The following is a 27,450-nucleotide window of genomic DNA, read 5'->3' as shown; positions in this document are numbered from 1 at the left end:
GAACAATTCTGCACATCCTCTCTTTGGCACACTAACACTGAGCATTTTCAGCCAATGAATGTTTCGGCACAAGTACGCTACTGGGGCATCCTTAATACCAACAGCAATATGTCTGCATTTATTAAAAGATAAAATGCCAAATTTCCCCCTGGGGACAAATAAGGTTCTATCTATCTATATATTTTATTTGCTAACTAAAAGTAAAATCTATGTTATTTGTCACATAAGATAAGAATTATATAATTTTAGAGCTTGATAAGTACAGGATTATTGTTAGTTATGTAATTATACGTTAAACAACAGAACCGAAGCAGGCCGTAATTACTTTACATGACTATACCATGTCATATGCACATACACAGACATACAAGTACAACTGCTTACATGTACCATCATATCCATAAAGGTGCCCAAAGAATGATGTTAACAATTTAATGATTATGCATTACCTGCTGGACCTTTCTTTTTGTTCTTTTTGCTCTTTTTGCGCTGGTTCAGCTGACTGAATGCCTCTGCTACTTTCTGCAGCCGTGCCATGAAAATCTCAATGTCATCCAAAGCACAGTTCAAAATTTGCTAAGAAGGCAAAAAACAGTGAGTTAGGAGGTACCATAGTCTTTTGAGCTAAAATGGGTAGAACACATGGAGAGAGAGAAAGAGAAATGTTGTAGACACACATGGCACTGTCATAATACTGATACTCTGTATGTTCAATTCTTCATAATAATTATTCACAGTGGCTCCAAAATCCATACTGACCCCTACTCTCTCTTCTGTTTCTTTTTCCGGTTTCTTTGTGGTGGCGGCCTGCGCCACCACCACCTACTCAAAGCATCATGATGCACCAACATTGATGGACTGAAAGCCAGAAGTCTACATGACCATCATCATCAGGTCCTTCCATGAAAACCGTAAATACAAAGAGGACTGTTTGACTTATGTTAGGTAGACTGCCCAGAGGGGACTGGGCGGTCTCTTGGTCTGGAACCCCTACAGATTTTATTTTTTTCTCCAGCCTTTGGAGTTTTTTGTTTTTCTGTCCACCCTGGCCATCGGACCTTACTCTTATTCTATGTTAATTAATGTTGACTTATGTTTATCTTTTATTGTGTCTTCTATTTCTCTATTCATTTTGTAAAGCACTTTGAGCTACATTTTTTTGTATGAATATGTGCTATATAAATAAATGTTGATTGATTGATTGATAATCCTTTTGTGAGTGTTAAGTTACAATCTGATTATTTGTTCTACTTCATAAAAATATTTAGAAATGTATACATTTTGTCTAGGGCACTCACCACATCTTTCTCTATTTTTTGTGCTAGATTTCCATGAGACTCTTCAATATTCTGTGAGCCAGTGATAGATCTATGTCTCTCTGTTGAAAAAGTACCAAATTACAGAAGTGGTAAATAAATAACAAAGGATTTTATTTTTTCTGAATTTTTCCACATCTCAAATTAATTTTAGTGGTGCAGAAGGCAAATATGTCATCAGCTGCTGACTGTGTATACAGTTTGCAATTTCACAATTCATTAAGTACAGTATACAGTATCTTGTAATTATCACTTTACCATAGCAGCTTTCACACTGTGCACAATAAATGCTTTGCTAGGGTGGCAAAAAGGAAAATTCATTGCTTTATTTGTAGCTGGTATAGTACGCATTACCATACAGCGCTAAAGTTAAGTTCACCTTTGTTTTCGCTTGCACTAGAAGCAACAACATGACTTCTCACATCCCTCATGGGTGATGTTTTGGGAGATGTTGGTGGAAGAATGGACTCTCGATGTCGCTTTATTTTCTCCTGGTTTACCCTATTAAGAAACATTTTTTCAAAGATGGTAAAGCAGATGATTGAAATACTGTGAAAATGAATGCACACACATACACTCAATTTTTTATTGCTTTTATTGTTTTGGATTAATGTATATGTGTAGTTTAAAATGCAGAGCATATGTTGAATCTCCTGAAAATTTTGTTTTTATTAACTTGCATGTACTATTCAGGGGACACACAAAAGTTCATTGTACATTTGTGCAACGACAAAAGGCATTCTATTCTATTCTATTATAATGGGCTTACAGTTAAAAATTTCAAATTGCACTTTATAATATGCATTTACTCCAGATGCGTTTTTATGCATGCATGCACACGTACAAATAACTACATTAGCTTCAGTTTCAAAATCTGAACCTTTTATGAAGAAAGCTGTATCTGTCTCCCAATGACTTTATAGTTTTATTTTGAGTTGGCAAACCTAAAATACTGACACTACTGCATTATCTCCAAAATCGCTGTCTTTTAACTTCTGGTTGTAGTTGTATTATTTTCTATAAAGGCTTACTGCACTAACTACTACTGTATTAAAATTTTCCCTGTAAGTGCTTGTTGATGGACTTTACAAAAGGCACTATATGACAATTAATAGGTTAATTAACTCAATCACACACTACACTATGCATGTAGAAAAACACCCACTTGAGAGTTTGTGGTCTCATCTTCTTTCCATGCTTATTATCTCCCAGGGCACTGTCAATATCAGCATGAACCATCTCCGCCTGTCATAGATCAAAAAACCTGTGACTTTGCAGCCTATGTCTGATTTTTTAAAAAACATTTACAGTCATAAAAGATAGCAAATTAAAGTTTCTGAAATGTTCACTTATAAGTATTAGAGATCCCTTTAAAACACTGTGCTATATTTTAGGAAGTACTGTAATTTCAGATTCCACAGTCAATTAAGAGCTACAGAACTTCTACAACTATGGGCTCCTTAATGAAAAGATTTAAGATTTGTTTCTCCTTTAGAGAACAAAAGGAGTGCAATTTTAAATACCACTAGCCAAACAAAAATGCACTTACAGATGTCTGATTATTTTAAGGATATACAGAATTGAATTTGAGATGTTTGGAACCCTTAAAGACTTGAGTTCCAACTGCAAGTACCAGAAGTCGATAACTTCCACTAAGCTGTACCATAGTGTGGAATATATACTAAGCAATACCCATGAGTGAGAGAATAACTTTAAATTTATCACAAAATACTGTAACACAGTTCATTTCTAATTTGCTTTGTAAATTGCTAAATGGCCTGAAAATTGTGATATAAAAAGTATGGAATGAAATTTTAAATTTTCACAACACCAGTGTCTGAAAGACAAGGTGTTTAATGTCTAGAGCTTCAGATTGATGGGAATACTTTGAATGTGACATTACCAAAAGAAACAGAATTTCAGATACGAAACACTTCTAAGCACTAAAGTTAGATGTCACACATTATCCTAAATGGAATTTTATCTCTTTCTGTTCCTTTAAAGAAAAAGTTTCAACATTTTTCATATTAAAATGTTTTTTTTTTCTCATTTATGGTATTCATGAATTTGCCATGGGAAATTGTATTCAGTATTTTTTTAAATTATAAAAATGCTTCACCTGAGGACAAAATGTCCTATGACGAATTAAAGTATGTTATGATTGGGAAAAAATAACTTAAGCTTCAAAAACGCTGAACTTATCCTTCAAGGAGTATACTTATAAGACCTTGTATATCTATAGAATCTGCATTTATTTATATAAATATAAATATATATATATATAATAAATCAAGACCAACCTCAACCTCATCACAGTGGAAGAAGTGAATATCAGGCTTGTGCTGGTCTGAATCCTGACACACCAACAGCAGGACAGATGGATAACGAGTTTGGTTCAGCACTGTCTGGCACAGATGGACGGTGGACAAAGGGAAGTTTTCGAGTTCTTCCTGAGGATGCAAATTGTGAGTGAATAGCTGAGTAGTAATCTTTCATATCAGAAAGCACATCAATAAAATAAAAATGATCAAAGTTTTACTTCACTTCAGAGGATATTCTAAATTGTATTACTATCAGTTACATAAATGATTTGGAAATAATATTTTGTTGGATTTTCAAAGAGTTCAGACATTTTCCCAATGCAAAACTAAAACCTGAAAATTTGGCTGAGCCAGAGGAACTGAGTAGTGTAGCACTTCCCTATTAAACATAACCCTTTTAATCAACAAACACCAGGAATATACAGCACATATAATAAAGTCAAGTAAAATAAAACAAAATTGACACCCTACAAGTCTATTTTAGATTCTCAACATAATGGCATGATATACAGTGGACCCTTGACTTACGAACTCAATTCATTCGCGAGGGCTGGTTGTAACTCAAGACTATTTTTCCCATAAGAAATAATGGAAATACCCATAATGCGCTCCGAACTCCCCACAGCAACACTTACTTAACCTTTTCATAATAAAAAAGGGTTGTATAATGCGCATAATTTACCAAAACACCAATAATTTTTCTAATGTACTAACCAAAAAGTTATAAAAAGTGCCTAGCCTACCAGAAACAACAATTTCATACTGTACTCACCATTTAATTTGACATCTTTGGGCTGCAGGAAGGGAGGAGGAGGAGAATGAAACGGAAGGTGGTTATTGTTTAGAAAGAGCCTCCTTATGCAAATCTTTTCTTTGTAAAATTGTCGAGATGGTGGATTTCGACATGCTGTACATATTAGTGAGATCGGTCACGAACGCCACTTTCATATTTCTGCACAATTTTCTTCTTCGTTTCGATTGTGATCGCTGTTTCTCAAGTTAATAATGACAGTAGTCAAGCACTCAGTTCAATGCTGGCCGTGTTGTGAACTGCTGTAATAATACACTCCAAAGCAAGCCAGCGCTGACTCAGCCTGATGACATTATCATGTGCTGCGCCAGCCCGCTAGCTAAAATTCCTTAACAATCACTTTCTTTACCTTCGTTACCTTCTCTTCCTTCCTTAGCAATTATGTGTCTTGCTTGCCATGGTCTTAGTGAATTATATATATAGATAAATCACTGCACTGACTGAAATTACGTCCACAAACACATGTATCTGGGCTCCGACTGACGCTTACGAACGCTCTCGGCTGTTTGTTTACAATCGCACAAGCGGATACACGTGAACGCATTTGGGTCATAACGCAAGATGTTGGTCGTAAATCAAAACAAAAATTTAGGTTTTTTGGTTTTACTCTTGTTTCAAGAATCCATCAAAAATTAAAAATTCAATTAACATGCATAAATCAATTAGCCAAACACACCTGTTTGCTACTTGTTATGCAATAAAAATAATAATGTTTACTACAATGTCTAACGTGCCGATCATAAATGCTTTATCCTAACCAATGTTTCCACTCTTTGGACTGCCACAGAAGCTCATTTCTAACTTATTTCTTATATGCTTCATTTATTTCTGTTGATCAATCACTTTCATGAATTCTTTAATGAATTAACTTTCCCAAATCTTTAACAGATTTGGTAATAGTTTCTCAGGGTATAGGGAACCCAAAGATTGCCTGAGGAAGACTAGCCTGGTATTCATGAACCAACGAAATAACCTAATTTCTAGAAATCAATATCACTGGCTGCAAGCAAGCTATAAAATCCACAAAGAAATTGGAATAAGAACAGAACTAATGAACTGAACCATGAGATTCTAGAATCACAACTGCAATCTGTACACTGTGCGACCTTTCCCTATGATGACATCACTCCCGTGGCCCAAGCTCTCTTCCACTTCTTGGACTTTCTGTCTCTGATCATATGAGGAGAAATCAGGGGAAACTCAACTAGGCTAATATTAGCCCCAGGTTGCTGAAATCATGCATCAGTCAGCTCTGCGGGGTCCTTCAGCACCTGTTCTCTCTTTCCCTCAGTCTGCAGAGTCTGTGGAAAATATCCTGTGTTGTTCCATTGCTAAAATAATTAACATTTTAATAGGGTTGGGCGGTATCCAAATTTGGATACCGTCAAACCTCCTCCCTATTTTACCTCGGTATACGGTATTACCATGAATAATAAAAAAATTGTGACGTAAGGCTCAGACAGCGTCACCAAACTGTTGGCTTGTGCCTTAACCGTTCAGAAACTGAATATCAAACACTAATACTGAAACAATAACAAAATAACATGCAGAACAATATTAACAACTTTTATTAGCAACAAATAGCAGTTTATAAAAAAGTGCAAATACAACAGTCAAACAGAATTAAATTAACATAAACATCCAGAACAGTTTTCGTGCGGAGATGCGCACACAAATCAATTAAATTAAATCACACCGCCTGAACAACTTTTAATAACAAAGATGAGCAGCTTATAAAAAAGTGCAAATAGACCCACAACAGTCAACCAGAGTTGAATTAACATAAACATCATCCATATTATAAAAAGTATTGCAAAGCAATAGTCCTAAACAAAAACGTCTTCTTTACAATATCGTTTTTAACGTAAACCAAATAAAAATACCTGAATCAATTAAATAAAAATAAACACATTTCGAATAGGAACGAATGGCAAGTGGCATCAATCTATTCAAGATTTCTCGCTAGAAAAACCAGCATGTTTACTTTGTCCGGCTTTAACAGGGTACGTTGTGGACCGACAACTTTACCTGCGGTGCTGAAAACCCGCTCCGATGGTGTGCTTGTGGCACAGACGCACAGGTACTTTTGTGCCACTCGCGACATCTGGGGAAAACGCTCGGCAGCATTTTTCCACCAGAGAAGTGGGTCCTTGTCTCCTTGAGTAACTGGCTCCAAACAGTAGGCTGTTATTTCAGCTCCGACTCGGTCCTCTACGGTGCCGATGCCGACGGGACCTGCCATTGCATCAGATTTTTTTTGTAGCATACTTCCCAGTCTCAGGTCTGCAGGTTGCTCCTCTCCCTCTTCCACTCTGATGGCCACTGAACCTGCTGCCTCTAAGCTCACGATCTCAGCCTGTAATTCAGCCTTGGTCTCAGCCAATGCGTTGGCATCTGTCTCATATCCTCCACGGTAACGAGGGTCGAGGAAAGTGCATTTTCGCAATATTTTGCCACTGAATTGGATTCATACTTTGCCTCCAGCTTTGTTAGAATTCCAGTTTTGATTGACTTTGTTAGCTGGAGGTCATTTTCTGACGCAGCCAACACATTGTACCTGCAGGGCTGTAGTATGGGGAGGATACAGGAACTGGTCACATAATTTTCTCCTGACAAAATATCAGTGAAGTCAGCGACTGGTTTCAGTGCTTCCTGAACAGCTTTCAAGACGTCCATGTCCTGCCAGGTCAGGGACAGGCTGCTCCTTCTGGCATCAGACAGGACGTGTCTGATCACTTGGGCCTGCTCGAGGATTCGCTCCACCATTGCCAGTTTGGAGCCCCAGTGAGTTGTGTAGTCATGCCGACGGATGGATGGATGAATTAATTAATGAATGATGAATAAACGATTAAATGAATGAATAGGCCTTAATAAACAAATGAATGAATAAATAGGCATAAATGAATGAATGAATACTGTAAATAGGCCTAAATAAACGAAATTTGTTTTATTTAGGCCAATTCATTCGTTAATAAACGAATAAATGAATAAATAGGCATAAATAAACGAATGAATGAATAAATAGGCCTAAATAAACGAATGAATGCATAAATAAATAAGTCCATTAACGTATATTATTCCATTTGGTCAAATTTGCATGCACATTTATTTTAGGCTAAATAAGTCCCTTATGCGCAGCAAGCCTGCATTTACTTGATAAAAAATACAGGAAAAAAATTACAATTTAAAAAAGGTTTTCTATTTTAATATAGCCTACTTTTCAATATAATTTATGTGATGCAAAGCATATATATATACACTATATATATATATATATATACACTATATATATATATATATATATATATATATATATACAGTATATATATATATATACATACAATATATATATTATTTGAGCCCCTGCCCCTGAGGAACTCTCTGCACATTTTATGCTTACCGTTATAAGACTATGTTTTGGGAGTCCCAAGTCCACTTGCTTCTTGTGGAGTTCATGCTTACATTGCCAGCTGTGTCAAAAGGCCCCGACAATATTACGGCATAGTCCGAGGGCGCGCTCGGTTTTTTGCCTCTGGTCATGCAATCCATTTGTGACAGCCAAGTTTAGATTGTGACCGAAGCAGCATAGCCACGGCCAATGCAGGGACCTGATTGCGGCATGAATGTTGGCAGCGTTGTCAGTGGTTATGGCTGAAAGCTTTTTTTCGTCAAGTTGCCATTCCTGAAGTGCAGCTCTGAGTGCAGCAGCAAGATTGTCCGCTGTATGACTCTCAGGAAAATACATAGTTTGGAGGCATTTAGATTCAAGTTTCCAGTCAGGTGTAATAGTATGGACAGTCAGAGATATATATGGTGTCATGTTAACTGACGACCACATGTCAGTTGTTAAGGAATAACTGTCTGCCGCTGACAGCAACACTTGAACATTGTCTCTAACTTTACTATATAAATGTGGGACGGCTGTTTGTGAGAAATATTTCCATCCAGGCAGCTCGTACTGTGCATCTAGGACCTTTACCATGTCCGTAAAGGACTTTTTTTCCACTGTGTGGAAAGAGACCATTTCCTTCACCAAATATTTTGTCACTGCATCAGTACAGGGTTTCCAACGAACACTGTCCCTTTTGTACTTGTTGCTTTCCCGAAGGCCCCCATTATCGTCGGCTGCATACTGGCGGTGGACCTAAATGTTGTTGGTCCTGCATCGGGAGGCGTTGAAACTCTTGCACTGAGTGAACTCGGGTCCATCCTCGCAGCAGTGAGTGGATGGTGGTTTCGTATATATGCAACCTTAGGTTCGAGGTATTTCCATCTCTCGTGGTCACCTTTTTGTTGCACAATTTGCAAATTGCCTCGTCCGTATTTACTGCCTCTCCCTTCTCGTTCGGCCGAAACCCGAAATAGTGCCAAACTGCATGAAGTTGTGTTCTTTTTCAAGACCAGGTCACTTGGTGCGCGACTCGCCATATTTCCCCACCTCTCTCTTTCTCCTCCACGCTGTCACGTGATGACAACCACGCATCGCATACGCATTTTTAGGCATTAAATAAATTATATTTAATATTTAATCCTTGTCTCCTATATAAGTGCATTGTTTTTATGACGGTATAGAAACTGACACCGTTGCTATTTTTAGATCCCGCGGGATACCATATTACCGTTTTACCGCCCAAGCCTACATTCTAGTAATCTTAAGGACTTCAGATCAGTTGCTCCTACTTCACACATCATGAGGACCTTTGCAAGGCAGGTCTTGCAACAGCTCTAACTCTTGGTTTGCAGTTGACTATGAAGTACATATAGGTGTGGAGGATAATCTGATCTATATGATCCGCAAGGCCTACTCCTACTTGGACAAAGCCAGCACCACAGTCAGGATAATATTCTTTGATTTTTCCAGTGCCTTTAACACCATTCAGCCTTATCAACTGGGGAAAAGCTTAATGCTATGGCATCTTTATGCCTCAGAATCCCCTGGATCATGGACTGGAATGTTTGTCAGAAATGGTGATGTATCACCACTTGGATGTCACTTAGAACTCTCCTGTCTCCCTTAGTGTTTACTCTCTACACAATTGATTTTCATTATAATAGCAACATCTGCCACCTACAGAAATTATCAGATGATTCCTCAATCATAGGCTTCATTAATAATGGAGATGCATTGGAGTACAGGAGGCTTGTGGAGGACTTTGTCTTGTGATGCATGGAGAACCACCTGCCACTCAACATCAGCAAGACAAAAGACTTTGTGGTAGACTTTCACAGTGCCAAAGAGCCTCTGAGACCAATAACTATTCAGGAGGAGGATGTGAGAGTGTACAGAGCTACAAGTACTTGAGGATTAACATAAACAATAAACTGGACTGGTTTGACAACACAGTGACACTTTACAAGAAATGCCAGAGCAGGCTGTATTTCCTAAGGACACTTGGGCCTTTTGATGTATATAGCTAGCTCCTGAAAATTTACTACTAGTCCGTAGTAGCCAGTATATTGTTCTATACCCTAATCTTTTTGGGGAAGCATCTTGAGTTCATCAGTCACAAAATGCCTGAACTAACTTATCAGGAAAGACTGCACCATTACAGCAATAATTCTGGACACACTGGGAGCTATTGTGGAAAAAGGATGGTGGTAACATTGAATGCCATCATAAAAAGTCCCCTCCATCCCCTCCAGGAGGTGCACTCTTGTAAGCCCAGAAGCATTACTGTCTATAGATAAAGTTGTAGTTGAAAAAACCAACAATACAATATTACAATATTATATAACTTAAATAAATACTGATAAATACTGTTTTAGACACTGCATGGATATAAATGGAAGTTTGGAGATAGGGTCAAAAATTTTGTATTAAGTAAAGTAAATTCTGATTCTATGATGTTCAAAACAATGCGAAAAGCTGATTTTAGCATGGTGTCTGTGGATAACTGAAATAGATTTTCACATCTTAAAATAACATGCTTGGTCAGAAAATTATGTTTTTTTTTGCATCGTGTAGAGCTCCTGGAGGACTACATCCCAGCAAACACAGATTATTTGAGAACAAGTGACATAGATATCTATCTACCCAAAACACAGAGACCTATGTACAATGATAGCTTCCAAAAAAATTACGTATCTACTTCAAAAAAGTTACATTATTTTTGTATTGTTTCAGGTTCTATTTTTTTGTTTTATTCAGTTTGGTTCAATCTTTATCCCCATATCCTTCAAACACAGTTTGACCTTTGTCCAATAATAGCTGCTATAGAAATTATTTACCATGGATTTTTGCGTTCTGCTTCACTTAGTCTTGAAGCACACCTACTGATTTGCAAATATTTTGCACAAGAAGTTTGAAATATTTCATTTTTTTAACTATACATGTATGTACATATGGAAGCATACACAAGTGTATGTACCCACACGTACGCACACACACCCACACACACAAACTCTAAGAAATATATAAGTGAAGGTAGCTGATGGCTTGTTTGCCCTACTAGAGAATATGCTTGATGATGAAGAGAAAGAAATGTACACACACAAACACATACCTAGATCCATAAAGGTCAATCTGTCTGTCCTTGCAGCCTGCCTTTACTTAATTTAGCCAAATGAGTTTAGTTTTGATTTACTAAATATTGTTTAACTTGTCCATTTAATTCAATTTACTTTTTGTTTTAGTCAACATTTATTTGTGGACATAATAAATATTACAATAGTTAATGTACTTGATTCTACATTTTTGTATAATACAGTCAATTATATTGTATTGTAAAATATTTAGTTAAATGATTTCCTGCAGTATCATTAAAGTGTAATTTACATGGAAAAATTGTATAGACCCTATCTCACTGTTTTTTGTCAGATTTTCTAGTGAAAAATCAATTCTCACTCTCAGTTGAATGCCTGTAATGTAGATAATTTTTGCTTACTTCAAACATTACTTTCTAGATAATAAGTAACCTAGAAAGGCTCTGCCATATACTTTGCATGCAGTTTGCCTCACCTGTGTCTCACAGTCCAGTAGTCGTATAGCCTTGTCAGAAACTTGCAACAGCATTTCTTGGGTCCAAATCTTGTTTTTTGAATCCAGCAAGATAAGCTTTTTAATTGCATCATCCACAGTGGTAATGGACTCACTCTTGTCCATCATGAAAGTGGATAAGTGCTAGAAAAGACAAGAGCATAATTTATTAACAAAATGATTTTTAATGGCAGTCACCTTTCCTTATAAAATTTCACAACAAATTACTCTGAGAACAATTCACGTTTGATTAAAATTATTATGAAGGGAAATTAGATAATTTGCAGTTGAAAAATTAACAGACAGACTTCTTGCACCACACTGCTAAGTAATAAAAAGTTTTTGTAATTGCCCCCCCTTCTATTAAAACATGATACCTAATAATGAGGAACCTTTACATATTGTTCAAAAACAAAATGCACCAAAAAATACTTTGACTTCCAAGAGATTAAAGTTACTATGGCCATAAATCTACAACATTCAACTGGACAAAAAACAGATGTGCACAAACAATGTAAATAAATAATAATTTAATAATAAATAAATACATTAATTAATTAATTAATTTAATAATAAATTAATGTAGTAAGCCATTTTGCTAATGTAATTGTCATCCCTATATATGATCACAAAAAAAAGGAATACTAAAGTAATGGATAAAATAGCATTAAAAGAATAATTTATATTTGACATTTCAATGGCGAAATTAAAGCAAATGCCATAGTGTGTATGCATGTGGCATGAAAGCAAAGGAAACATTAATGATTTTCACTGGTGACATTAAATAAAGATAATTAGCAAAATGTTGATCATGTAACTTTAATAGAACATGTTGTGGATGTTGTTAAAAGTTACATTTTGAGAAAAGATATATATATATAAGTTTCACTAAAGGAAGAATCATAGCAAAATCATTAAAGGAAAGCTATTAGTGGTCATGTATTTAACACAGAGGCAGGGCGGCAACTAATGATTACTTTGGTAGTCGACTAGTCGCTTAATTTATTTTTTATTAAATTATTTCATGCCTGACAATTTTCATGCCTGCGACCTGTGGTTCCACATCCTGTTCTGGGCTCCAGTGCATGTCTTACCTCATCTGGTCACATCTGATGTCACAATGTCACCCTGATGTCTTTGGATTAACACGATTATAATTAATAATAATCAAATTAAAATAACAACCAGTGAAACATATGAATTTGAAAACAATCAGATGTTTTTATATTAGTGTGACCATCACAATAAAAAAGAAATACATTAAACAATACAAACTAAAGTGCACTTAGTCTTTAAACAAACAAAGTGCATTTAACTTAACCAAAATATGCATCGTTAAAACTGAAATGTTTTTCATATTTTAGTTAATAAATAACAAAATGTAGACATAAACTATATAATGTGTAAAGCCTGAAGTGCAAAGATCAAATAAACATTTTCACAAAAGGTTCAAGGACAATACAATAGCTTCTGTGGTGCAGCGGTAGGAATTATTGACTTATAATCAAGAGTCCCCCAGTTCGATCCTGACTGCCTCGTATATTACCTTTTTGAGTAGTGAGTTCCTCTTATTGTTAATATTATACAATAAACACATACATTTGATTTGCATCTGTAATAGCCACTGTAAATGTATAGTACCTGTAAAAGTTACCGTTTTTTTTTTCACTTTTATTCTCTCAGTCATGATCATAATACACACTACCACCCCCCAGGGATCTGAAACTGGGAATAACTGTAGATGTGAGTGAGACTATCGAACTGGAAATTCTCTGATCTGGATGTATAAAAGCTGACACACCAACGGTGGCGAATCTGCCTTATTCGTAACTCATTGTCACTTGATTTTTTTGTATTCAATTTTATTGAGTGTTCCTGTCTATGCTGAATTAGTATGCGTCTTATGGCCCGTGATGTCAAAGTCGCACTGACAAAAAAACAGAGACATAGATATATACAATATGATATTTGAAATTATTCATTTTATGTCCTTTGTGAACTATGGCCGGCCAGTCATCCCGGCCAATACCCCCAGGCTGCCAGGTGGAGCCCTCTCTGCAGCATGGAGGTGCCCCGAATTCCAGCAGGGAATTATGGATAATGGAGTTTTCATCCACAGCACTGCTGGATACTACAGGGGCCTACAGAGGATGCTGCAGGGAGGCCCAGACACTCTTACGTGCCCTATAACCTGGAAGTACACCTTCCTGTCACAGCGACAGGAGGAATGACGTACTTACAGGATGAAAAAGACTTTTCATCTGACCCGGAAGTGCTAGGAAGTCACATGGACAGGGGTTCAGAAGCACTTCGGGGTCATGGACTATAAAAGACTGGGAAAGATACCAGACGACAAGCAGAGCTGGGTGGTAACGCGTCTGGGAGTGGAGGATTGTTTATTGGTATTGTATATGAGTATTGTGGAGAGGAGGGTGCTTTGTGCACTGTGTAGTCTAAATAAATTCAATTATTGGACTTTTACCTGGTGTCTGGCATCTGATCTGAAGGTTCAAGGGGACAACAGCACCCCTTATCTGTAACAGTGGCATAGTCGGCAGGATTCTCTGGCCGTCGATTTGGCAGGGGACCTATTAATAAATTGTCTGTGGACAGAGAACCCCGAGAAGACAGTGTTCAGACACGCAGAAACATCGCTAGAACCCACCTTCAAGTCCGTAATGGGGAAGAAAAGAAGCAAGCAGAACAACGGCATCAGTGGAGGATCCGAGCTCATCATGGCTGATGCTCGGGATGAGCTACAGAGTGGCCACACGTATCGAAAGGGGCCTCCAGAGAAGAACGATCATCACTAGGTACTTGCCAGGGATTTAATGGCCAATCCATTTAAAATAACTCATTTTGTCCCATGCATGTCCCTTGGAGGCTCTGTGGGAGGCAGGAGATGTTCCCGAAGATGGCGGTGCACTCCTGTACAAACCGATGAGCACGAAAGGGGACTTCCGCATGTCGGCTGCGGGCGAGGGACATGTGACCAAACCCGGTGCATTGTGGGAAGGAGAAGGTCTGCATCCCGCTGTTTGCGACTTCTTCGTTGAAAAAACAGACTTGTACTTTTCAAAGCGGGAGGCGAGCGAAGCACCGCTCACCCCACAGAAAGGTAAAGAGGGCTGGGAAATGGCTGATCGATCCACCAACAAATTAATTTAGTCGGATTGCAGTCAGGCAAAGATTGTGGCCCGGTCCTCCAAAGAGAACTCCAAATCCCAGGCTGTTTTGAGAAGCCTGTCAGTGGACGTGCTCATTGGCTCCCGGCTGGATGGTAAGGCGATTGATTGTTCAAGCCTGCCTCCAGCCGAATTAAATAACTTTTTAGACGTGCGGGAACTCGAGAAACTGATCAAGCCCGTGCAAGGTATTTTTTAGATGCTGGAGGCGATAAAGAAGATCGTCGGAGATTTGGGAGCGATGGCCGAGAGCCTCCCGTCTTATATAATTTGGCGGTACAGGTAAGTAATGCCGGTACCGTGCAGAACAGAGGAAAGCAGGGTGATCCGGGCCCGCATTTAATAAGTAGCGGTTGCCAAGTCACTGCGAGCCCTACAAAAGAGAGTGGAACGTTGACAGAGCGGTCGGGGGAAGGGTCGATTGAGCCGGGGCAGCTGGATGGTGCTGTCTCACGGAGTGATGCGATCCTGAAGACCCAACCTGTATTATAAGCAAACCAAAAGGGGTGCAGACAGTAAAGGGTCTCTCTCTGATACATAGAGAGATCCAGACTGTAGAAAAGCCCCAGATTAAACAGGAGATCCCTAAAATAAAATGGGGGTGTCCTGACAAACGAGAAAAGGGTGCTGAAAAATCAGATGTGGCTCTGGAATCCTCCTCAGCGGGAAAAGGGGCAGAGCCAGACTTCCCCAAGTGCTTCCAGTCTCGGCAAGGGGTACAAATGGGGGGCCCGCGGCTGTGCTATGAACGCCGCAGGTCAGGCCATGTATGGCGACGTTGTCCTAGGAGGACAGAGGGACAAAGATCTCAGTTTTATAATATTCCTCCTAGGTTCTCACAAGAGTGTCTCCAACCTTGCCAAGGCCTGACCTATGGACCCTCCTGGAGGAAGACGACCCTCGCAGGGCTCCAAACCATGGTTTTTCACTGGAGGAGGAGTACTGTGGACTATGGCCGGCCAGTCATCCCAGCCAATACCCCCAGGCCGCCAGGTGGAGCACTCCCTGCAGCATGGAGGTCCCCCGAATGCCAGCAGGGAATTATGGATAATGGAGTTTTCATCCACAGCCCTGCTGGATACTACAGGGGCCTACAGAGGACGCTGCAAGGAAGCCCAGAGACTCTTACGTGCCCTATAACCCGGAAGTACGTCTTAGTCACAGCGACAGGAGGAATGACATACTTCCGGGATGAAAAAAAGAGTTTTAATCTAACCCGGAAGTGCTAGGAAGTCACATGGACAGGGGTTCAGAAGCACTTCTGGGTCATGGACTATAAAAGACTGGGAAAGATACCAGATGAAGAGCTGAACTGGGTGGCAGAGTGGCAACACGTCTGGGAGTGGAGTATTGTTTATTGGTATTGTATATGAGTATTGTGGAGAGGAGGGTGCATTGTGCACTGTGTAGTCTAAATAAATTCAATTATTGGACTTTTACCTGGTATCTGGCATCTGATCTGAGGGTTCAAGGGGACGACTGCGCCCCTTATCCATCACACCTTATAGTACATTTCGGAAAACATTGTGGCACGGATGCAACATTATTCATATTCATTCTTGTGGTTGTAATCAGTGACCTGTTTTTTTTTTTACCCGGGATCTTGCCCAGTCTGCACAGGACTCCAGGACATGCAGAGGAAAGAATGTTCCTCTGCAAGGTGAGCCATGAACGCTCTTCTTTTCTCAGTGGACCCCGTACATGCCTTGCACAGTACATGTGCTTTGATCGCCGCCAGGTCAAGCTTGTTATACAACAAGTAACTGGCCACCTGCGTGCTCCTCGTGCAGTACCAGGGAAAAAAAAAAAGAGACAAATATTTGCGACATTTTGAAGAAATCATTGTATGACCTGAATATTACCAATCAGAAAACATCACTAATGCAATATTATTTGAAAATGAACAGATCGGGTATAAATTTGTTACTTATAAAAGTTAGCTTTTATCACTTTTATTTTCTCAGTCTCGTTCACGCTCTCCCTTCCCTCCTGATCTGACCCAGACTAACTAACTAATAGCACCAGCATAAATTCTCAAGAGACAGCGGCATCACACCTCCAGGATGCTTGCGTTTCAAATGCTCATGCATCGTGATGGTGCTGCCATGAAAAGAAAGCTTCGCTTTGCATAATCTGCATTCAACTTTTTCTTTTTCCGGTGAAGTGCTCCCTCACTTTAGAAAGTTTCTGTCTCAATTTTTTTACATCTCCTTCCCCCTCCTCTATCTGACTCGCCATTGCAACTACGTTTATTTTCCTCTACATTGTTCTTCTCCTCAGATGTTCTTCTTTGTTGGTAGGACTGTGTGTAGTCTTGACAAACAATAACAAGCGATACTGCCCCCAGTAAGGGGGCTTCATGTAGTGCATTGCAGTTATAAAAACTAATGTGGTTCTTTGTGACTGGAGCCTCTATTGAAGGTTCTGTTTATGACACGTTGACAATAAAAAAATCCACATCGCCGATATTTTGTAGTCAACGTCATCGATAACGTCGACTAAACGTTGCTGCCCTATACACAGGTATAACTTTGGTGGACTGAAGTGTCTGCCTTTAGTGGTAAAACTTTTTACTGCTTAACATTCAGTTCATAATAATGCCTTTTTTAAATATTTGTTCATCTTCCATTTCCCAACTTGTTTTAATTCTTAAATATTTAGTTCAGGTAATAAAGAAGAAGTTACACTTCAAGAAGCAGTCTGCATGGGATTTTGCTTCTCAATCATAGTAAGATGCTTTCTCAGGGTGTACACATATGCAAACCTATTTGATTTGCATTGCTAGTTAATCATTAAAACTGATTTCATCCTGTACAATACTTAATTTCCTTGTTCACTGTTACAACCTGAGAAACCACGATGTTCTGTTATGTGACATGTGAGCTGATCTTCATACTTAATTTTTTGCATTGCTAACCTAGTCAACTGCATAGGCAACAGCTAATTATCATGTTGTGCTCATTTTAGAATGAGCATATCAAGAAGACAGTAAAAATTTATAATTACATCATTACAATGAGAACACAGCAAGCCTGTATATATTAGTCATATTTAAGTTTCAGGCACCAAAACCCTATAAGGTACATGTAGTATTTCTGAAAAGTTCAAAGCACACAAATATGTTGTGACCCTGGTTATTACCTCAACATGGTACTGTGATGTCTCCTGCATGATTACATTAGAGTTGGAATACTTCTTCCGCTGCTCTGTAGAAACAAAGATAAATAAATAAATAAATAGATTCATGAATGAATTAATGAATGAAAGAAGTAAACAACCAATCAAAGGCACCTATGTCCTTAGGCAAGAAAAATACTGTAGTCAAGCTGTATGCTAGACAACCATTACAGGAGATAATGAAAATATTTTATAACATGGAATATTCTATTAAGGCAGCTGAATAAATGTGTACTCCTGTATCCTGACAATCAGAACACTAATTTTAAGTGGTAAACGATAACGCCAAACATTTAGAGGAAATTTATTTTTAATGTGCTCTCAGGCTTAGCTGTTTGTCTTGGCTGAACATCTTATTTATAATAAATGTTCTTGTAATTAATTAGTTTAATTATTTCAAATCTATTAATACAAATTTGTCAATCTCATACTTTTCAGTCCAGTAAAAATGTATGATTTCTTCTGGGAAGTTTTCCTAAATTATTTCCTTTAATAAATTAAGTCTTAAATGGCCAAGGCTCCACTTACTTAAATGAACTTATCATTACTTACAAAACAGAGGAAACTTTAAGATCTCAAGATGCCGGCCTACTTATTATTCCAAGGATTAATAAAATAACAGTGTGAGGTTGAGCTTTTAGTTACAGTGCCCTGAAGCTGTGGAACATTCTTCCTGCTACTTGAGTTTCAGCTTTTATATCTAGTCTGAAGACTCATTACATTAGTGTTGCATACCCTAGTCTAGTGGGGTGAGACATGATTCTTAAACAAGAATACACTTCTTTTAAATTTTACTTTATTTTTTTGATTTGTTAAAAGCAAATAATATTACATATAATCAAATCAAGTTTAACAGAACTAAATTCAACCCCCACCAAAGAGAAAGAGAGGAAAGCCAACAGCCAGAGTAAAACAGAGTATACATGAGGGAAGAGAATCCTTCTCTCCAATATAAATGCTTATTCTAAAATGTTATTGATCAGATGTTGTCAGGTTTGAAAAAAGTTTTGAACAGGTCCTCTAAGTAAGAATTTGTTCTTTCCAATTTCAGGTTGTATATAACATCAGTTAAAAGAGACTTAAAAAAGGTAGGCTAGGATTCTTCCAGTTGAGCAAGATAAGTCTATGTGCTAGTAGTGAAGTAAAGACAATTACAGTTTGTTTGTCCTTTCCTACCTTAAGCCCATCCAGGAGTTCACCAAACAAAGCTGTTAATGAATTAAGAGTGATTGTGACACCAAGGCTGTCTGATGGGCATTTAAAGAATTTGGTCCAGAATGATGTTAATTTGGTGTATGCTTAAAACAGTGGCCCAGTGAGGCTGGAGCTTGATTACAATGCTTACAGGTTGGATCTTGCCCTGGAAACATTTTGGACAATTTTAAATGAGACAAATGTGCTTAATAAAAGATTTTAAGTTGAATAATTGTATGCTTTGTGCATATGGAGCAAGAGTGAATTCTGTGTATGGCTACCTTCCAATCCTTTTCTGAAATGTTGAATAAGAGATCCTTTTCTCATTGTACTTTGGGATCTTTGAAAGGAAGTGACTTTAAAATGTTTTTATATATTATAGAAATGCTCTCTGAGTCTTCAAGAATGATCAATGTTTCTTTCTGGAATAGAAATCGGTGGGAGGTGTGGAAAATTGAGCAGATTCTATTTAGCAAATTTTCCCATTTGAAAGTAGTGGACAAGTTGTATTGATGGGAAGATACATTTGAAGTGTAATTGTAGGATGCAAAGACATTATCTATATACAAATCTCTAAATGATTAAATCCCATACATTTTCCAAACATTAAAAACTGTGTAAGTTTGAGAGGGTGGAAAAATATTGTTATCATGTAGAGGTGCAACAGAAAAAACTTTATATCTTGAAAAACTCTATATCTTGAAGTGCTTCCTACATTTGATCCATATTCTGAGTGAATGAAGGACAATTAGGTTGTTATTATATTGATGATAATTCATATTTACTTTGGTACAAAGAAAGGAATATGAAGAAGTACTACACGATTTAATTTCTATTGCAGACCAAGCTTGTGTGTATTAATCTATACTAATAAAAGGCAAAGCCCTCACTCACTCACTGACTCATCACTAATTCTCCAACTTCCCGTGTGGGTGGAAGGCTGAAATTTGGCAGGTTCATTCCTTACAACTTCCTTACAAAAGTTGGGCAGGTTTTACATCGAAATTCTACACGTAATGGTCATAACTGGAAGCTGTTTTTCTCCATTTACTGTAATGGAGATGAGCTTGAACGCCGTGTGACATCATCACGCCTCCCACGTAATCACGCAGTACATAGAAAACCAGGAAGACCTCCAAAAAGCGCTGAAGAAAACATGCATTATATAATTGAGAAGGCAGCGAAACAATAAGAAGCGGCGAGTGACATATACAACCATATTCATGAGTTCTGCTACTTGGAAACAAAGCGATGTAAACCTACACTTTAAATTAAGTTCATAGACAGGCTGCCGCTGGCGTTTGTAATTTAGTGCCTGCCCATATAAGGCCGTCCGTCAGCGGCAATCCAATAGCAAACTCCACTAAATATTCACGGGTGAAGGACTGTGTTTATGGAGAGGAAGATGAGATGGTCAGGGTGGTGTTTGACACAAACTCAGCGAAACTGCGAGAGAAAGTTTTAAGTGCCAGGACTAAGGTAACATTAAATACAGCCATGGACATAGCACGAGATGGCACCAGCACAGCTGGGAACCTTCGATGCATGTACACCGAGCGGCTCACGTGAACTGGCGCAGTGCACAGATAAAAGCAACAGTTCCAAAGAGGCTGAACAAAACCGAATTACACAATTGAAAAGGCAGCAAAAATATGAAGCGTCTGATAAGCATATTCATAAATCCAGCTACTGCGGAAACAAAGCACACGGTGGAAAAAGTCAATGTCCGCTAAAGGAAGACAGTGTAAAAAAACCCGTGCATGCAGTGTGTCAGGTCTCAGATAAAGAAGAAGACGAGCTGTTTATTGATGCAGTAAGAAACGAATCGATGAAAGAAACCTGTCATCTTTACAACGATTGACAAACACGGAATGTAACTTGAACACAACACATCCTACAAATACGAACCTGATTGAAAGAAATAATGATAATCAAATCCTTGATGACAGCAACACTCAGTAACACTCACAAAACAAATACTGTATATTGACAGTCATGTTACGTTATTTTTAAAATGTTCCCTTTTCTTTTCTAGCTTTTTTAACACACTACTTCTCCGCTGCGATACGCGGGTATATATATATGTATATATATATCCCGATCTACATACTCGAATAATGGATACTTTATTAGCCATCAATGATTGTTTTGGTAAAGCCATACTCAGTGTATTCATTAGATGAGCGGTAAAAAGTAAGAGCGAGGGAGGATGCAGGCTGTAGTGCGCGTCAACTCTATCTGAATTGCGCGATCACATTTCAAAAAATATATCTTTTCAAGTTCTATTTAGTCCATATTTGTCAAACTCAAGGGCCACGGGCCACATCCGCCCGGTGTAATTATATCCGCCCGAGATCATTTTATATACTGTATTATTGTTATTAATGGCCCAGGTATATGAAGCGCTGGTAACACAATAAACTACAGATCCCACAATGCAGCGCTTCAGCTGCCTTGCCAACACTTACGCGTTAATCAAGTCTAGCTTATGATGCTGCAAGTTATTGCGAAGCTAGCTCACACGATGCTGAGAGAAAAGTTGATTCTGAAAATAGAGCCTTTAAAACCGATGGGAGGCTGAGTATATGTTTACTGAACCCGTGTGTCTCATTTGTGGAGCTAATGTGGCTGTAATTACAGAATTTAATCTAAGACGGCACTATGAGACAAAACATCAGGGTAACCTGAATGCAATGCAGAAGAATTAAATAAGAATCTGACACTTCAGCGGACGTTTTTACCCGTGCACAATCACAAAGTGATTTCAAGTGAAGCTGCTTTTATGGGAGACACAAATGCACCAGTGCAATTGCCCCACTTTCCCTGTTGCCAAGTAATGTTAAACCAAGTCGTCACTACGGTGTTCCCAAATGCGTACTTTGCTGATAAACTGAGCGCACTGAGTTTGCACGGCGCTTTGGTGACTTTGAAGAACAAAAAGTCCGTCTACATGCGGCTCGAACCTTGTGCATGTTTGGTAGCACATATCTGTGTGAGAAGCTCTTCTCAGTGATAAAGACTAACAAAACAGCACACAGGAGTCGCCTCACTGATGAGCACCTGCAATCCATCCTGAGAATCTCCACAACACAGAACCTCACACCAAACAGAAACGAACTTGTTGCCAAAAAGATGCCAGGCGTCCAGCTCTAAAATGACATATGAGCAAAGACAACTGAATGATTTGATTTGTTATTGCTGAAAGGAACACATTTTATTTATATTTCCAGGTTTTGTTATGCAGCATGTTCATATTTGAATTTGTATAATTTTGACAGGATATATTTTTATGGAGAGCAAAATCTTTTGGGATATTTAAAATCTAAGTTTATTTTTTATATAAAATTACATAAGAGTAAAGAAATTTGAACGTTTGTTCTTTTAATGTTTACTTTATTTCTAACTTGTATAATTTAGACAGGATATATTTTTATGGAGAGCAAAATATTATAAGTTGTTTAAGGTTTGAGTTGATTTATTCAGGAATAATATTCCTGTCTGTTTTTACCATTCCTACCAAAGATATTTCTGTCGACTAAATAAAAATTCCTTCTATTTAAAATTTAAATAGAACTTGAACAAATCTGATAGTTCATAATATCCACGCAGACTTGCGTAAGAGCGGAGTTATCCATTTTAACAAGCAGCGTATTGCACTGATCTGAAATAGCTGTGTGTGTATATATGTAGATATGTATGTATATGTATATATATGTATATATGTGTATATGTATAGATATGTATATATATATGTTTATGTGTGTGTGTGTAAATATATATATATATGACAACAACACTCATCACTCACAACAGTGACAAAACAATTACATTGACAATCATGTTACGTTATTTTCAAAATGTTTCCTTTTCTTTTTCATTGCTTCTTTAACACACTACTTCTCCGCTGTGAAGCGCGGGTATTTTGCTAGTCTATACTAATAAAAGGCAAAGCCCTCACTGACTCACTCACTCACTCATCACTAATTCTCCAACTTCCCGTGTAGGTAGAAGGCTGAAATTTGGCAGGCTCATTCCTTACAGCTTCCTTACAAAAGTTGGGCAGGTTTTATTTAGAAATTCTACGTGTAATGGTCATAACTGGAAGCTATTTTTCTCCATATACTGTAATAGAGTTGAGCTCGAAAGCCATGGGGGCGGAGTTTTGTGTGACATCATCACGCCTCCCACGTAATCACGTGAACAGACTGTCAACGCAGTACGTAGAAAACCAAGAAGAGCTCCAAAAAGCGCTGAAGAAAACATGCATTATATAATTGAGAAGGCAGCGAAACAATAAGAACCGAGCGAGTGACTTATACAACCATATTCATGAGTGCTGTTACTTCGGAAACAAAGCACGGTGTTAACCTAAAGTTTAAATTAAGTTCATACACAGGCTGCCTCTGGTATTTGTCATGCCCACGGGTAATGCGGGATACAAGTTTAATGAGAGGACGCAGGATATAAACGAGAGTTTTGATCACTTTGTAACTAAGTTAAAATTGCAGGTGAAGGTCTGTGCTTATGCAAATTCCGACAGACTGTGTTTGTGGGGGATTGACAGTTAAGGCGAGTGGGAGAGTCATCTCATTATCTCCCCTCCCATTCACCTCATTTCGCTCTGAGCTGAGCTCCGCAGCTAACGCAGTCTTACGGAAGTGACTTTGTGACGCTGTTACCAAATACTCACAGAAAAATCCACAAAGTAATACACACGCTGTCTCTAGAGTTTCTCCACACTCTGAATCCTCCAGGCACTACTTACAAAAGGTTACATTGACAATCGTGTTACGTTATTTTTAAAATGTTTCCTTTTCTTAGCACAAGCACAGCTGAGAAGCTTCGATGCATGTGCTCCATAACGCGTTAAAAAACAATGCATTTAATCACACTTTCAATTCCAAGCAAAGGGGAACTTCTGTCAATGCATGATTTCCTGGTACACCGATTACACTGATCAGCGTTTCCCGATTCATTTTACCCTCGCACCCCCTTGGTTTGAGAAGAAGTATGAAAAAATATGAGGTTAACACAGAAAAACAGATCACCAATTGAATCTTTATGAATAATTCACCATCAATAATTGTTTTGGTAAAGCCATACTCAGTGTAATCCTTCCATTTTATAAATTTTCCGCCACTAGCCATGATTAAATGAACGGTAAAAAAGTAAGAGCGAAGCGAGGGTGACTTATTCAGGCAGGCAGGCGACAGCTCAAAAGCTCGAATTTGGATATAAGTAGCTTCTATTTAGTCGCCAGAAATATCTTTGGTAGGAATGGAAGTTGAATTTAGTCTTTAAATTTCTATGGTAAAGAAAAAGTTATGCAATGATGACTAAATTTAGCTATATAAAGTCAAAACTTGTATATATAAAGTCATTTCCGAATATATAAAGTCAAAACTTTGTTATATAAAGTCACTGTCGGAATAAATAAAGTCAAAACTTGAATATATAAAGTCAGCGTCGGTATATATAAAGTCAAAACTTGAATATATAAAGTCATTTCCAAATATATTCTGACACTTTATATATTCAGAAAATCAATGTATTTGCCTGTTTGGCACCCCATAGTATATGTGTGTGTGTATATATGTACACATGTATATATACATTTTGTTGAAAAAGAGCTTTATATTTACTTGTGATGTTTATCCCTAGATATTTAAACTTATCTACAATGATAAAACTGAAGATGTCTTATCTAATGTTGTGTGCTATAGAGTTCACTGGAAAAGCTCACTTTCATTCAAATTAATTTTGAGTCCAGATTTCTTCTGAAATTCTGGTAGTACTGTTAGGACTTTAGGCACAGAATTTTGTACTAGTATACAGTAGTTAGATCCATGTATATTTGGGTTCAAACTCAAATTTGTGCAGTCTGGTAAATAGGTAGTCCCATTGAACCACATCAAATGCTTTTTCTGCATTAAAAGATAATAAGATCTCTGGGGTGTTAGACTTTAGGAATACATTACATTAAACATTAGAAGCTAATTATCTGCCTTTAATAAATCTTGGTTGGTCATGTGATATTACTGAAAGAATTACGTTCTCAATCCTTCAAGCTAGAACTTTAGAGAGTATCTTATCATTGTTATTCAGAAGTAAGACAGATCTATATGATGCACAATGTAATAAGTCTTTATTTTTTTTAGGAAACACAATAATTATTGGTTGGCTAAAAGTTTGAGGTAGAATTGTATTGTCTCTGGCTCCTACAAACGTCGCTAGTAATAGAGGAGCTAATTTAATTGAAATTTTTTTTTATAAAATTAAATTTATCAGGGCCTGCTGCTTTCCCACCCTGAAGTGAATTTATTACATCTAGTAATTCTAAGAGTATCAGAGGTTTATCCAGTTCCTCTGCACTGACAGTTTCTAGCTGAGGTATCTGTAATACATCAAAAATTCATTAGATTGTGACTTGTTTTCTTTAAACTGAGTAAATGTAAGGACTTATAGTACTCTGTAAATTTGTGCATTATATTATTATGGTCAATGATTTTTTCTTCTGTCTATACTGTATTGGTAATTACTGATTACGGATGAGCTAATATCTCATTAGCCTTCTCTAGGTGTTCATAGTAATGATGAAGCGATTTAAAAACAAGATTTTCCATTTCTTTTGCTGTCAAGAGGTTGATTTCTGATTGCAAAAACTGTCCTTTTTGTGAGTGCCTCATTTGGAGACCTGGCGCATTCTTGATCTATTCTAATAATTTCACTGATTAATTTGGACGCACTCTTGGTTTCCAGTTTATTTTTGTGGGAGAAATATGAAATAATAATTCCCAGAGTATTCCTGTAGAGACCACAGAGGATACATTTGTCTCTAAAAAAATAATCAATTTGCTCTGATATAAATTTTGTACAGTTCTCATCAACTAATAACAGGGGGTTAAGATGCCAGGTGCAAGATGAGTATGTGGCAGAGTGATTTCAGCTCCATGATCAGACACACATTTCTGTGCGTACACACCATTTATGCATGAGGCCCCAGGTCTGGATCTAAAGCACAATTAAAGTCTCCGGCCATTATTATTTTATGATTTTTCACATTAGGAATGGATGGAAATATGATTTGGATATGGCCCCAATCATACACATTGGCTGCGTAGATATTTATCAACATCATTTTACAATTGAATAAATTGCCCATCACCATCACATATCACATATTCAGGATAAGATACTACAAATTAAATTGTTCTGTGTATTAAGATTCACACATCTCTAGTTTTCTTTGTATAGGTGGAGTCAAATATTTGGCCAGTCCAATCTCTTTGCAACGAAAACAGATCCTTGGTTATTAAGTGAGTGTCCTGTAAAAATACTATCTTGGTGTTTAGACTTGTTAGGTGAAAGAAATCTTTCTCTTTAATTCATGATGAACATGCATTTGACATTCCACAAAGTTCACTATTTGATCATAGAGACACTGCCTCTGAACTTTTAGTGACATTTTATAGTCTTAAATTAAGGTAGTACATTATTACATTAGATAGCTTTAACCTTAATTCCCAAATTTGCCAAGACTTATGGGTATGAAACCTATTGTTGTGTTGGCACTTACAATTTTAGGGGTAAAAATGATAGATTAGAAATAGCTTGCTCTAATGCAGGGTTGTAGGATGTTAAATTCTAATACAATAAAACATCTGTTCATCAACATTTTTATTCAATTAAATGGACATAAGAATAAGTCTTGTCAGGTAGCACAGTGCCAGTGTGTCATAGAACATCCTCAATTATACTGATCTATATCTGAAATCTCTGGCAGATTAACCAAATATATTTGGTAGGTGGGAGAAAGAAAAAAAGTTCCCAAGAATAAAATTAACATGAACATATACAGAATGTGCTAACTCCACAGACAGTGATCAGACTGAGATTTGAGCCCAGTGTTAACCATCAAACTATAATAATTACTAATAAAAACATTAAAATTATAGCCACATTTTCAAAATTGCTTTAAAAGTAATTTTTTTTATTTACCTTAGCATCTGTGAACCCCAATTACCAACATATACAAATGGTCTATAAATTTGAGTAACACCCCACAGACGTTTTGCTATGGGTTTATCAGCAGACCCTCTATGCTCCGTTTGTTCTTTTAAGTCCCTAGGTACATTTCTAAACATGTTCTGGGAGTGTCCCAGAGTTAGGATTCTTTGGAGTAATGTGTCCAAATGTCTCTCATCTATTCTCTCTTTTAAAATTCCATTATTGCCTCAATTATTTCTTCTTTTGGACTTCTGTTGTCTCTCTTTCTTCTTTCCATCAAAGGTTATTCTCTCTAGGCACAATTACTGCAAAATTAACCTTAGCCTATTGCTGGAAGTGTCCTAGTTTATTATCTTTTGATTTATGGAAATCCTGCTTTTTTAATCTTATTTTGCTTAAATTATCTGCAGAATTGATTAATGATTCATATTTTAAACAGGATATCAGCCTTGCAACTTGTCCT

At 37.5% G+C, this 27,450-nt stretch overlaps 1 protein-coding gene across 2 annotated transcripts in view; it reads right to left on the bottom strand.

Moving 5' to 3' along the window:
• Window positions 1–27,450, bottom strand: part of eps8l2 (EPS8 like 2) — a 233,075-nt gene that overhangs the window by 46,310 nt on the left and 159,315 nt on the right. For both annotated transcript variants that reach the window (XM_039763877.1, XM_039763886.1), the window contains 7 exons: window positions 17,751–17,815; window positions 11,407–11,568; window positions 3,617–3,766; window positions 2,482–2,561; window positions 1,696–1,817; window positions 1,299–1,378; window positions 450–576 (listed from right to left, as the gene is read on the bottom strand). In XM_039763877.1, coding sequence (XP_039619811.1) covers window positions 450–576; window positions 1,299–1,378; window positions 1,696–1,817; window positions 2,482–2,561; window positions 3,617–3,766; window positions 11,407–11,568; window positions 17,751–17,815 — 786 coding nt within the window. The remainder of the gene's footprint in view (window positions 1–449; window positions 577–1,298; window positions 1,379–1,695; window positions 1,818–2,481; window positions 2,562–3,616; window positions 3,767–11,406; window positions 11,569–17,750; window positions 17,816–27,450) is intronic.

Source organism: Polypterus senegalus, chromosome 1, assembly GCF_016835505.1.
Source record: "Polypterus senegalus isolate Bchr_013 chromosome 1, ASM1683550v1, whole genome shotgun sequence".
Taxonomy (NCBI): domain Eukaryota; kingdom Metazoa; phylum Chordata; class Cladistia; order Polypteriformes; family Polypteridae; genus Polypterus; species Polypterus senegalus.
Note: the sequence above shows the minus strand (reverse complement) of the source record. Positions and strands in the feature narration are given on the sequence as shown.